Here is a 14,622-nt window from a genome sequence, read left to right on the forward strand (position 1 = left end):
CTAACACATCCTCTAACAAAGAATTCCAGAGCTTAACTATTATTCTGAGTGAAAAAATATGTCCTCCTATTTTTGTTTTAAAAGTATTTCCATGCAATTTCATTGACTGTCCACTGGTCTTCGTACTTTTTGAATGAGTGAAAGGTTGATTCACCTCCACCTGCTCCACAGCATTCAGGATTTTGTAGATCTCAATCATATCCCCCCCCCCCCCCCCAAACAGTCTCTTTTCCAAGCTAAAGAGCCCTAATCTCTTTAGCCTTTCCTCATATGGGAGAACTTCCACCTCCTCTATCATTTAGTAGCTCACAAGTACGTAAGTATTGCCATACTGGGACCAAAGGACCATCAAGTCCAGCTTCCTGTTTCCAACAGTGGCCAATCCAGGTTACCTGGCAATATCCCAAAACAGTACAATACATTTTACGCTGTATATCCTAGAAATAAGCAATGAATTTTCCCAAAGTCCAGAATGGCTTATGGACTTTAGGAAAATATCCAAACCTTTTAAACCCCGCTAAGTAACTACTTTTATTACATTCCCTGGCAACGAATTCCAGAGTTTAATTACACATTTGAGTGAAGAAATATTTTCTCCAATTTGTTTTAAAATTACTACTTTGTAGCTTCATTGCATGCCCCCTAGTCCTAGTATTTTTGGAAAGAGTAAACAAGAAATTCACGTCTACCCATTCTATTCCACTCAATATTTTATACACCTCTATCGTATCTTCCTTTAGACATCTTTTCTCCAAGCTGAAAAGCCCAAGCCGCTTTATCCTTTCCTCACAGGGAAACTGTCTCATCCCCTTTATCAATTTTGACGCCCTTCTCTGTACCTTTTCTAATTCCACTATACCTTTTTTGAGATGCGGTGAGCAGAACTGCACACAATATTCGAGGTGCGGTCGCACCATGGAGTGATACAAAGGCATTATAACATCCTCAATTTTGTTATCCATTCTCTTCCTAATAATACCCAACATTCTATTTGCTTTCTTAGCCGCCACCGCATACTGAGCAGAGGGTTCAACACATCATCAACAATGACACCTAGATCCCTTTTCCTAGTCAGCAACTCTCAGTGTGGAACCCTGCATTACGTAGCTATAACTCGGGTTCCTCTTTCCCACATGCATCAACTTTGCAATTGCTCACATTAAACATCATCTGCCATTTGGATATCCAGTCTCATAAGGTCCTCTTGTAATTTTTCACAATCCTCCTACCAAAAGAAAAAAGCAACACTGGGCCTTCAGAACTAGGACAACAGGAGTACTTTATTGATCAATGACCCGACACGGGCCGTGTTTCGGCGCCAACAAAGGTGCCTGCCTCAAGGGTCTTTTCCTCCTTTGCTAGTTCTTGCTTTGCTTTGGTATCTGTGACCTTTCCTCCAAGGCCTCTTTGTTGAAGTTTTGCATGGACGGTTTTCCAAGCCACTAGAACTCACACCTGGGGTAAGTTCTGACATCCATTGAGCACGAAACATCTGCAGTTCTGCCTGAAGGTTAGCTTCAGTTGGCCTGTCATTGTCATCAGCTTTCAAGATGTCAGGGTAACAATCTTCATCACCTTCTGCATGAGACTAGGGTCCTCTCCATAGTCCAGCACGTCATCCCCATCCAAGGCCAATAACACCTTTACCTCAATAATCTCTAACTTCCTACCTCCCCTCCCGTCCTACCTTCAAAATCGTATCTAAAGTCGCCCGCCCCGCCAGTCACCACCAGCCTCTCAGTTTTCTTTCTCAGAAATACTAGCCTTCGAACAACCTCCACACCCTCACATATGTCATATGCATGAGCCTCATGCTAGGTAGCACGGTTCCTCCATGAGCACTGGAACTTGCTTCAGTAGGCTGTGTACTGTGGAAGATGGAAAGGATCCCCATCCAGCAGTCAAATGAGGTCCGAATACCACAGCCTAGCCAATCCAGTGCTATGATAATTATTTGACCCAGGTGCAATATGATCCTTTTCAACACGCGGTCTACCATGTTCCAGTTCTTCAGGGTCCAAGGAGTGCATGCTGAGAAAGTTCACCTCCACATTCAAGGACCCAGTGATGTGAGCTGCCGACAAGCTGGGAAAAGTTATTTGTTCAGCTCATAAGGGAGCTGTGACTTTCTATGTCAGTTAAGAACTGGGATTGCTGTTGGTATAAGTTTGTTTTTAAGTACAGTAAAGCTTTTTTTGTATAAAATAATGAAGTTAGTGTCAGAGGCAGATGATTAAGAAACTCAATAGTGCTGCAGATCTGGAATGGCTGTGCGTCATAATTGATCTCATAGCCAATTAAACAGTTTTATGACGACTCTGTCCTAGCCCGAATGGTCTATAGATAGAAATAAGAAATAAAAATTAAAGTAATTCGTTTTTTGTTGAATGGAATATGAGACTCATTTAATTTTGGCTGTTCAGTTTTAATACTCCATTGTTCCTTTTTGATATATTGTTGTGGAGTATTTCTATTTCCCTGTTACATTTTTGACTATTTGGGTTTCTGCCAGGTACTTATGACCTGGATTGGTTACTGTTGGAAACAGGATACTGGGCTAGATGGACCACTGGTTTGACCCAGTATGGTTATTCTTACGGCTCTTCCAACTCTCAGCCCCGGGTCCGGTAAGACCCATTCCACTGTAATCATGTCTTGAATGTCTGGATGCATCAGGAAGAGCTTAGAAGGACCTCTGAGCCCACTTAATGAAGATGGAACTCCTGACACAGAAGCAGAAGGCTCCACAATGGAAAGCACTGCCAATGCCTCATAAGAGTACCAAGCTTCTCTTTATGAAAGAACCTCAATATTTTTGGTTCCTCCCTATTCAGGAGGGAGCTCTCCCTCTTCTAACAGCTCCTTCAATGATGGGTCCTCTGAATAGACCGAGGATATATCAGGTAAGGAGAGAGAAGCAGAGACAGACCTCCAAGAGTGGACAGATGAGGATAACAAGATATAAGAGCCAGTGGGTGAAAAACTGAAGCACCTTGCAGCAACTCCGACTGTCCCTGTTTCAGTAAATAGGCAATATAAAGTACGGAGAAAACAGATTCCTGTGCAGCTAAATGCTCTATTGGGCCCTGAGGTTGTAAAACAGCAGATGTGCCCTGCACATGATCAGGGGTTGTTCCTCATTGCCAGTCAGCCCTGACAAAATGGTGTCCGTTCCCGTGCTCTCCTGCAAAAAATCTGCACACCAGCCTTGCCAGAGGGCCTGAAGTCCCTGGCCTATTTGGATGCTGTGCCAAGTCTGAAGACCTGCTGCCGCCATTGCCCCCATTTACTGCAGGATTCCCGGCTTGCAAGCACAGCAATGCCCCGATTCTGGCTGATGGGTCCTATAGCAAGAAAACTGCTAACCTGCCTCTGCAATTCACCCAGACTGGTACAAGTGCAGCACAACACAATCCCAAGAGGTGAGTCAGGATCCTTCCCCTCCACCAGGTAGAACTTGCAGCCCTCCAAACGGTTCTAAGTCAAACTTTAGTTGGGCTTCCACTGCCCGTTGCACCACCCCCACTAAAGCTCACAGTTTCCACATGTCTTAATCCAGATGAGAAAGAATCAGGACTGATAATCTGCTCTCCAGCAAACCTCTTTCCTTCTCCCTTTTTTTAAGGTTCTGCTGGAAAAGGAGAGATCCACAGGAAAAGGGCATAAAAAGACAAGGATCTGAAGACCTCCAGATGTGACTGCAGACTCAAAACCACCTGCAAAGCTCAACTACTGACCAGCTGACCAACTGGACCAGGAGCAAATCACTCAGAACCAGAAGCTGAAAAGTGTGTCCATCCACCTGCTGGAGACGGAAAATATTGAGGAGCTGGACTGGATACCAAGAAAGTTATGTCAAAGCTCAGTTTTCATTTCTCTATCTCCACCTGCTGGTTGATGAATAGAACTATCCCCACAGGTTCTCAAATACTGAAAACCTATGTAATGGAAGCATGCTTAGGAAACCCTGTGCAAAGGAAAACCAAAAACTCGTTTAAAAAGTAGGTCTCAAGATTTTTGTAAAATGACAAAACTTTTGAGCGAAGCCCTCATGCAGAGGGTTAGAGCCATTTCATTACACATGCTGTCACCATCAATCAGATTCCATCTGGGTAGAAAAGATTGGGGTGGGGAAGAGGATCGAACTTGAAAACTAACAGACCATCCCTGAACATATAACATAGTAGATGACGGCAGAAAAAGACCTGCACGGTCCATCCAGTCTGCCCAACAAGATAACTCATATGTGCTATTTTTTGTGTATACCTTACCTTGATTTGTATCTGTCTTTTTCAGGGCACAGACCATATAAGTCTGCCCAGCACTAGCCCCACCTCCCAACCACCAGCCCCGCCTCTGCCATCCAATCTCCGCTAAGCTCCTGAGGATCCCTTCCTTCCAAACAGGATTCCTTTATGTTTATCCCACGCATGTTTGAATTCTGTTACCGTTTTCATCTCCACCACCTACTGCAGGAGGGTATTCCAAGCATCCACCACTCTCTCCGTGAAAAAATACTTCCTGAGTCTGCCCCCCTTCAATCTCATTTCATGTCCTCTCGTTCTACCGCCTTCCCATCTCCGGAAAAGGTTCGTTTGCGGATTAATACCTTTCAAATACTTGAACGACTGTATCATATTACCCGTTTCTCCTTTCCTCCAGGGTATACATGTTCAGGTCAGCAAGTCTCTCCTCATACGTCTTGTAACGCAAATCCCATACCATTCTCGTAGCTTTTCTTTGCACCGCTTCAATTCTTTTTATATCCTTAGCAAGATACGGCCTCCAAAACTGAACACAATACTCCAGGTGGGGCCTCACCAACGACTTAAACAGGGGCATTAAAACCTCTTTTCTTCTGCTGGTCACACCTCTCTCTATACAGCCTAGCAACCTTCTAGCTACGGCCACCGCCTTGTCACACTGTTTCGTCGCCTTCAGATCCTCAGATACTATCACCCCAAGATCCCTCTCCCCGTTCGAACCTATTAGACTCTCCCCGCCTAACACATACGTCTCCTGTGGATTTCTACTCCCTAAGTGCATCACTTTGCATTTCTTCACATTGAATTTTAATTGCCAAACTTTAGACCATTCTGCTAGCTTCCTGAGATCCTTTTTCATGTTTATAGAAAAAAAAAATCCTGTTCAAAAACTGAAGAAAAATAAATCTTAAGAATAGAAACAAATACAGATATTACCTTAAAATCTTTGCCACCGAGTTCTAGCCAGTCCTTGTGACAAAAAAATCTCCTCGTAATGGAGTGAAATTCAAAAATAGCAAAAATGAGAACATTGCCAAGATTACTGCTAGGTCTAAAGAGGCAACAGAAAAATAAACACAGATTTCTAAACTTGCTCAAGAAGGTAGGAAATTTTAGAAAACTTAATAGCCAAATATTTATAAGGTGCCAGAACATTTTTTTTCTTTTATCCCTTTTTTATTCTTTATTATTGCTTGTTATTTTGTTTGTTGGTTTTCCGAAATTTAGGCACCCAGGTGGCCTATCACCTAGGATGTTTCCAGCTCTATATGCTCAGAAGCTTCATTCTAAAAGATGTGGAAGATCATGTACCCAGGTGTGGATTGCTGCTCATTTCTATAAAAGAACATACCTTAAAGGAAACAAATATGTTAACAATGTTTACTCTTACATCCACACTTATGCTTTAATATGTAAATTTTAAAAAGCCGACAGGATACATCTCTCACCATTACATACCTGTCTGCTGTGACTTCACAACATGACCATCAGGAGCCTTAGTGAGTGCAACAAAATCATCTTTTGGTGGAAACTTGAAGTCTTCATCACCGAAGTTGAATTTCAGTTCTGCATTCTAAAGGACAAATACACTAATTGGTGTGCCTGCAAGTGGTACACAACTTGCTACTTTATGAAGAACAAATCAAAATCCAATGCCCTGCAATTAGATCTGTTATTTCTTCCAATGCTCATCTGAAGATAACTAAAACAAGCATCAAATCATCCTATGAGCAAGTGATTTGAGCTCTGGCACACTCATCTCAAGTAGGGCTTAGCACTATAAAATTAAACAGTATTTCATCCCCAAAAGCAATCCAGAGATGTGGCAGCTGCACTTTCAGGGCACCAATATGGCTAACAAAGCATAGTGGTTAACTTGAATGAGTTTACTTAGTCAATGACGACTCCACAATGGCGGAAGGCCAACAAGATGGTGGGTGTTGAGACCATGAGGCACAAAATGAAGGAGAAACATGAGGTCCGTGAATCACCTGCATTTCTGATTCTGATGATCACTACTTACCAGGCAAACTCTGCAAACTGCTTTTCAGTTTAAGAAGTGATTGTCGTGGCGGTTCCAGATGAAATTTAATTAATGGTAGCAGATCTCTGCTTGGACAAAGCACATGTGGGCCACCAGCTGAAGGACACTGAAGCTCAGGCTGACAAACATGCAGACACCTTCAGCGATGGAGAGCTTGGTACAGGAATTGTGAAATGTGAATATGGACTTTAATGTTTAAATTGAAAGACCTGGAGAACCTACAGCAATCTGCAGTTCCACAGGGTGCCTAACACTAAGGGGTAAGGAGATGTGGAGACTGTGGTGCAGAACATGACCAGGGTAGTTCTGTCTGGAGAAGAGCAGCAGGAGGGTGAGATCAGCATTAATCTGAATCAAGTGCATAGGTCACTGGCACCAAGGACAAATTTCCCCGGAGACATTATTGCTTATTACCATAATAAATCAATTAAAGGATCGAGTGGCACCCAAAATGAAAGCAATGGTCTCAGTAACTTGGGAAGGTCATAGGATTGAGGAGTTTGCAGACCTCACCCTTATTACCTTGAAGAAGTGTCAGGACACTTAAGGGCATAACTGGGAAACTGAAGGGGATTTGGGGGGGGGGGGGGTCTGGAAATACAAAACAGCTCCACCCTTTTGGATTGACCCTTACTATCCAAGAACATATAGGGTCCATACCAAGGAGGCAACCCTCATGGACATGAAAGAGAAGGTCCAGCTAGCTAAGCAGTCGCCAGTCCAGGTGCAGACCCAGTTGCAGAGAGTGCACAAGGGAAAGAGAAGTCAACATTATTATTAAAAAGAGCCTGCTTCTTAGAGGCCAAATGAGTGGCAGGGGTTGCCCTGACTGGTGAGGATTTTCTCTGGTCATGTGTGGACTGTTGTACAAACAGGCTCACCCAAGGATGTTTAATTGACAGGAAATGGTGTCATGTGTCAAGGCTGAAGCCATAGCCGCCACCTTGATAAACTCACAGCAAGGCAAACTAATGGTCCACACCAAGGTGGTTGGAGAAAGAACAGGAGATGACATGATGCCACAAAGCTGAAGCCAGTCTACCCAAGGTGGTTTTCATCCTCTCCAAAGCAGCTGCTGCTATCTTGGTACATCCAACACAATCTAATTGATAGGGCGGCAAGCCTTGCCCACTGACTTCAGGCCAGATAATGGGCCAAGTACGCTCCCGCCAGCTCCTGTCAATTAAACCTCCTTCGGCTCACCCCCTCACAGGGGGAAGAGGATGAACAATGGCAATCTGGCGTAGTGTGCCAGAACAGTGTGTTTTAAGGCTGTGATAATTATTTTGATATTTTTCTGCAATGCAATTCTCTAGTTTGGCCAGCAGGTGGTGCAACTTTAAGCTTAAACCTGTTACAAAGAAATGACCTTTCCTTATTTAGTTAACACAGAGAAAGGGGAAATGCCTGCAGTGATGCAGCCAGCTATTTTCAAATATTATTGTTCTGAGCTCTGATTGGCCTGGAGTTTGAAATTACTCAGGAGTTACTGGCTTTTGCTCCTACTACTACTACTTAGCATTTCTATAGCGCTGCACAATTTTAGCATGGGGAAGGACAGTCCCTGCTCAAGAGAGCTTACAATCTAAAGGTTACAAACTATGTAGTCAATGTAGGTAGCTTACAATCTAAAGGTTATAAGCTATGTAGGGAAGGTGGTTAGGCGCCAAAAGCAAGGGAGAAGAGATGGGCTTTGAGTAAGGACTTGAAGATGGGCAGGGAGGGCGCATGGCGTGTGGGCTCGGGAAGTCTGTTCCAGGCATAAGGTGATGCGAGGCAGAAGGGGCGGAGTCTGGAGTTAGCGGTGGTAGAGAAGGGTACAGATAGTAGTGATTTGTCCTGAGAGCGGAGGTTACGGGTGGGAACATACGGGGAGAGGAGGGTAGAGAGGTAAAGGGGAGCTGCAGATTGAGTGCACTTGAAGGTCAATAGGAGAAGCTTGAACTGTATACGGTAGCGGATCAGGAGCCAGTGAAGCGACTTGAGGAGAGGGGTGATATGAGAGTATCGATTCACGTGGTAGATAAGACGTGCGGCGGAATTTTGGACAGATTGAAGGGGGGATAGATGGCTAAGTGGGAGGCCAGCGAGAAGAAGGTTGCAATAGTCAAGACGAGAGGTAACGAGCGAGTGGACGAGGGTTCGGGTGGTCTGTTCAGAGAGGAATGGGCGAATTTTGCTAATATTAAAGAGGAAGAAGCGACAGGTCTTAGCTGTCTGCTGGATATGGGCAGAGAAGAAGAGGGAGGAGTCGAAGATGACTCCGAGACTGCGGGCTGAAGAGACGGGGAGGATGAGGGCGTTGTCAACAGAGACGGAAAGTGGGGGAAGAGGAGAAGAGGGTTTGGGTGGAAAGACAAGGAGCTCGGTCTTTGCCATGTTCAGTTTCAGATGCCGGTTGGACATCCAGGCAGCGATGTCTGAGACGCAGGCCGAAACTTTGGCCTGGGTTTCGACTGTGATGTCGGGAGTGGAGAGATAAAGCTGGGTGTCATCAGCATAGAGATGGTAATGGAAACCATGTGATGAGATCAGCGAGCCCAGGGAAGAGGTGTAGAGCGAGAAAAGAAGCGGTCCAAGGACAGATCCTTGAGGAACCCCAACAGAGAGCGGGATGGGGGTGGAAGAAGAGCCATTAGAAAATACTCTGAAGGTGCGTTGGGAAAGGTACGAAGAGAACCAGGAGAGGACGGAGCCCTGGAACCCGAATGAGGACAGTGTGTCAAGAAGTAAATTATGATTAACGGTGTCAAAGGCGGCCGATAGGTCGAGGAGGATGAGGATGGAATAGTGACCTTTAGATTTGGCAAGGAACAGGTCATTGCAGACTTTAGAGAGTGCTGTTTCTGTCGAGTGTAGTGGGCGAAAGCCAGATTGAAGCGGATCGAGGACGGCCTGAGAGGAGAGGAAATCAAGGCAGCGGCTGTGGACAGCGCGTTCAAGTAATTTGGAGAGGAAGGGTAGAAGAGAGATGGGGCGGTAGTTGGAGGGACAGGTGGGATCAAGTGAAGGAGTATTACTCTCAACTAACCAATTCTCTTGGCTCCAACCCTCGTCGCCTCTTCGCCACCCTCAACTCCCTACTTAAAGTGCCCTCCACTCCCACCCCCCCTTCACTCTCTCCTCAAACACTAGCTGACTACTTCCGCGATAAAGTGCAGAAGATAAACCTTGAATTCACTTCCAAGCCTTCTCCTCCCTGTGACTTCTTAACCCACTCCCTCAACCAACCCAACCTGGCCTCCTTCTCCTCCTTCCCTGAGATCACCGAAGAGGACACTGCTCGCCTACTTTCTTCCTCTAAGTGTACCACCTGTTCCTCTGATCCCATTCCCACCAATCTGCTTAACAACATCTCTCCTACAGTTATCCCCTCAATCTGTCACATCATCAACCTCTCTCTCTCCACTGCTACTGTCCCTGACACCTTCAAGCATGCTGTAGTCACACCACTTCTCAAAAAAAAAAAAAAAACTACTGGCTTTTGATCCACTCTTAGCCAGTAAGAAAAGGGAGTAGGATCTATATACTGAGGCTCTGTAAGTTTAAAACTTTATGTCTGATCTTCAAGGCCCTCAAAGGAAATGGCCCCAAGTACCTGAAGAATAGATGATCCTCTACACACCGCCAATGACACTAAGGTCCTCTCAAGAACTATCACTAACCACACCCTCTCCACAAGACATTACATGATGTGATACCTGCAAGTGAGCCTTCTCCAGAGTAGCCCCCACACTCTGGAATGCACTGTCTGAAGTGCTCTGCTTAACACAAGACTATCTCTACTTCAGGAAACTTGGCTTTCCAACCAGGCCTTTAATGGAAGAAATAACTAACTTGTTAGTCTCACTCACAAACACAAGAGTGACTCGGGCTGCACATACTGCAGCAAGACATTGATCACAGCCTACTTCCTTGGCACGCTGTCCTCACTTGGATTTCAGAACTCCGCTCTTTCCTGGTTTTCTTCTTATCTCTCCCAGCGTACTTTTAGTGTATACTCTGGTGGATCCTCCTCGTCCTCTATCCCGTTGTCAGTGGGTGTACCTCAAGGATCTGTCCTAGGACCTCTCCTTTTCTCCATCTGTACTTCCTCCCTTGGTGCTCTGATCTCATCCCACGGTTTTCAGTATCGTCTTTACGCTAATGACTCCCAGATCTACCTCTCCACACCAGAAATCTCAGCAGAAATCCAGGCCAAGGTATGTGCCTGCCTGTCTGACATTGCTGCCTGGATGTCTCACCGCCACCTGAAAGTTAATATGTCCAAAACTGAGCTCCTTATCTTCCCACCTAAAGCGACCTCTCCCCTTCCCCCATTCTCTATTTCTGTGGACAACACGCTCATTCTTCCTGTCTCATCCGCTCATAACCTTGGGGTCATCTTCGACTCCTCCCTCTACTTCTCTGCACATATTAAGCAGATTGCTAAAACATGTCGTTTCTTCCTCTATAATATCGCCAAAATTCACCCTTTCCTTACTGAGCACGCTACCAGAACCCTCATCCACATTCTCATTCACCTCTCGCTTGGACTACTGCAACTTGCTTCTCACAGGTCTTCCACTCAGCCATCTCTCTCCTCTTCAATCTGTTCAAAATTCTGCTGCATGACTAATATTCCACCAAAGTCGCTATGCTCATATCAGCCTTCTCCTGAAGTCCTTCACTGGCTCCCTATCCGTTTCCGTATACAATTCAAGCTCCTTTTATTGACCTATAAGTGCATTCACTCTGCAGCCCCTCACTACCTCTCCACCCTCATCTCCCTACACTCCTTCCCATGAACTCTGTTCACTAGATAAATCTCTCCTAACTGCACCCTTCTCCTCCACCGCTAACTCCAGACTCCGTTCCTTTTATCTTGCCGCACCTTATGCCTGGAATAGACTTCCTGAGCCGCTACGTCAAGCTCCATCTCTGGCCGCCTTCAAATCCGGGCTAAAGGCCCACCTGTTTGATGTTGCTTTTGACTCCTAACTTTTCACTTGTTCGTAACCTTTATCTTGTCTTCCTCTCTTCAATAGTCCCTTATCCCTATGTGTCCTGTCTGTCCTACCCTTATCCCTTATTTGTCCTGTCTGTCCTGAATTAGATTGTAAGCTCTCTTGAGCAGGCACTGTCTCTTCATGTTCAATTGTGAAGCGCTGCGTACGACTGGTAGCGCTATAGAAATGATTTAGTAGTAAGACATGTTTATCCACTCCTACCCTAGCTGAGATAATATTTAATTATCTCTCTGACCTTATGTACAACTTCCTTTAAATCAGTCACCTTACTTTCTAACTCTTCTTATTCTCTTACCTACCTATATGTTCCATCTTTGCTTTACCCTTCACTATCAATTAAAATGTTCTATTACGTATTGTGTTGACATTGTAAGTAGTATACTGTCATACTTTGTACTGTTATTTGAATATTTTTACTGCTGTAATTGCCTATTGCTCATGTTTAATCTATTCTTACTGTATACCGCCTTGAGAGAATTCCTTCAAAAAGGCAGTAAATAAATCCTACTAGATAAATAAATAAATAAAATAAATAATAAGTGCAAGAACAAAGTGTAAACGGTTTTCTATGTATCTTTACTTTTTTTTTTTTTAAGAATTGATATAACAACTGCCTCCTTAAGTTTATCTTGAACCTCATCATATTGAAAAGATTATATTACCCATAACATTAGGGCAGATGTATAAGTCCCAAGCACAAGCACTTAGGATAATAACATGAAGAGAAGTTCAATGGAACAACATATACACACACCGTACAGGCAAAAGCAAACTAAAAAACCCAGCTAGTAGCGATCACAGAACTTCAACTATCATACAGCCTCAGTCTACTGGTATCAAGTCGTTTCCTCACATAGGCAGCTGGAACAGAAGGTGCAAGGCGGTGGTAGTCTTCTGTTATATCAGTGCACGTCATGGTTGTTGCAACATTGATGAGTTGATGGTGAGTGTCTTGTACCTTTTTGCAGGTGCATATTATATATGCTTTCTAAGAAGTGGTCTTCACTTCTCGATATCATCACGATAGGCGATTGGTTGGTGCCCTACAGCTATAGTTACGGCAAACTACAAGAATGTTTGATGTCATCTTGACTATCTCCTATAATTTCTGGGGCACCTAGTAGTCTGGGACTGCATTACCAAGTCCTTATCCAAAGCTTATCTGTATGCCGCGGTGGCGGCGTCGGGCTATTACTTTCGCCCTCCTGCAGTTTTCAACCTCTCCTCCTACCACAGTCTCACTGCTTCTCATCCTTCGAAGTCCACTCCATCCGTCTATTCTACCCGCTGCCACTCAGAGTTGCAGTCATTTACCGCCCCCCTGATAAGTCCCTCTCTTCCTTCCTTACCGACTTCGATGCCTGGCTCTCCGTTTTTCTTGAGCCCTCATCCCCAACCCTCATTCTTGGTGATTTTAACATACACACTGATAACCCTTCCGACTCATACGCTTCTCAATTCCTCACTCTAACCTCCTCCTTCAACCTCCAATTGAGCTCCACCACCCCTACTCACCAATCTGGCCACTGGCTTGACCTAGTCCTCTCTTCTACCTGCTCACCCTCTAATTTCTGCGCCTCAGCTCTTCCTCTCGCTGACCATCACCTGATCACCTTCACACTTCATCACCCTCCCCCTCAGTTCCGCCCAATACTAACCACTACTTCTAGGAATCTCCAGGCGGTCGACCCTCCCACCTTATCCCTCTAGTATCTCTGATCTCCTCCGAGACTGTCGACAAGGCTGTCTCCACATACAATGCCACCCTCTCCTCTGCTCTCGACGCCCTTGCACCGTCCATCTCCCGTCCCATAAGGCGTACTAATCCCCAGCCCTGGTTGACCCCTTGCACCCGATACCTTCGCTCCTGCGCCAGATCGGCTGAACGCCTCTGGAGGAAATCGCGCACCCAAACCAATTTCATTCATTATAAATTCATGTTATCCTCCTTCCAGTCCTCCCTATTCCTTGCCAAACAGGACTATTACACCCAATTGACTAACTCACTCAGCTCTAACCCCCGTCGTCTCTTCGCCACCCTTAACTCCCTCCTCAAAGTGCCCTCCGCTCCCACCCCCCCCCCCCCCTCACTCTCTCCTCAATCACTGGCGGACTACTTTCGCGACAAGGTGCAGAAAATCAACCTCGAATTCACGACCAAACCATCTTTCTCCTCCTCCTCACCCTGTAACACACTCCCCTCAACCAAACAACCCAGGCCTCCTTCGCTTCTTTTCCCCGATATCACCGAAGAGGAAACCGACTATCTTCTCTCCTCTTCGAAATGCACCACCTGTTCCTCAGACCCCATCCCCACCAACTTACTTAACACCATTACTCCTACTGTCACCCCCCCCCATCTGTCATATCCTCAACCTCTCTCTCTCCACTGCAACTGTTCCTGACACCTTCAAGCATGCTGTAGTCACACCACTCCTCAAAAAACCATCACTTGACCCTACCTGTCCCTCCAACTACCGCCCCATTTCCCTCCTACCCTTCCTCTCCAAGATACTTGAACGCACCGTTCACAGCCGTTGCCTTGATTTTCTCTCCTCTCATGCCATCCTCGATCCGCTTCAATCCGGCTTTCGCCCCCTACACTCGACGGAAACGGCACTATCTAAAGTCTGCAATGACCTGTTCCTTGCCAAATCCAAAGGTCATTACTCCATCCTTGTCCTCCTCGACCTATCCGCCGCTTTTGACACTGTCAATCACAACTTACTTCTTGCCACACTGTCCTCACTTGGGTTCCAGGGCTCTGTCCTCTCCTGGTTCTCCTCTTATCTCTCCCACCGTACCTTCAGAGTACATTCTCAGGATTCCTCCTCCACCCCCGTCCCGCTCTCTGTTGGAGTTCCTCAGGGATCTGTCCTTGGACCCCTTCTTTTCTCAATCTACACCTCCTCCCTGGGTTCCCTAATCTCCTCCCATGGGTTCCAATATCACCTTTATGCTGACGACACCCAGCTTTATCTCTCCACACCAGACATCACTGCAGAAACCCAGGCTAAAGTTTTGGCCTGCTTAACCGACATTGCGACCTGGTTGTCCAACCGCCACTTTGAACATGGCCAAGACCGAGCTTGTCGTCTTCCCTCCCAAACCCACTTCTCCTCTCCCTCCACTCCCTACCTCTGTTGATAACACCCTCATCGTCTCCGTTCATCTGCCTGCAACCTCGGGGTCATCTTTGACTCCTCCTTCTCCTTCTCTGCGTATATCCAGCAGATAGCCAAGACCTGTCGCCTCTTCCTCTATAAAGTCAGCAAAATTCGCCCCTTCCTGTCTGAGCACACCA

At 45.7% G+C, this 14,622-nt stretch overlaps 1 protein-coding gene across 1 annotated transcript in view; it reads right to left on the minus strand.

Annotated features, from left to right (window-relative positions):
• DDX1 (DEAD-box helicase 1) overlaps positions 1-14,622 on the minus strand; it is a 223,644-nt gene that overhangs the window by 66,472 nt on the left and 142,550 nt on the right. The window contains exon 12 of the mRNA XM_030198848.1: positions 5,724-5,838. Coding sequence (XP_030054708.1) covers positions 5,724-5,838 — 115 coding nt within the window. The remainder of the gene's footprint in view (positions 1-5,723; positions 5,839-14,622) is intronic.

Source organism: Microcaecilia unicolor, chromosome 3 (genome assembly GCF_901765095.1).
Source record: "Microcaecilia unicolor chromosome 3, aMicUni1.1, whole genome shotgun sequence".
Taxonomy (NCBI): Eukaryota; Metazoa; Chordata; class Amphibia; order Gymnophiona; family Siphonopidae; genus Microcaecilia; species Microcaecilia unicolor.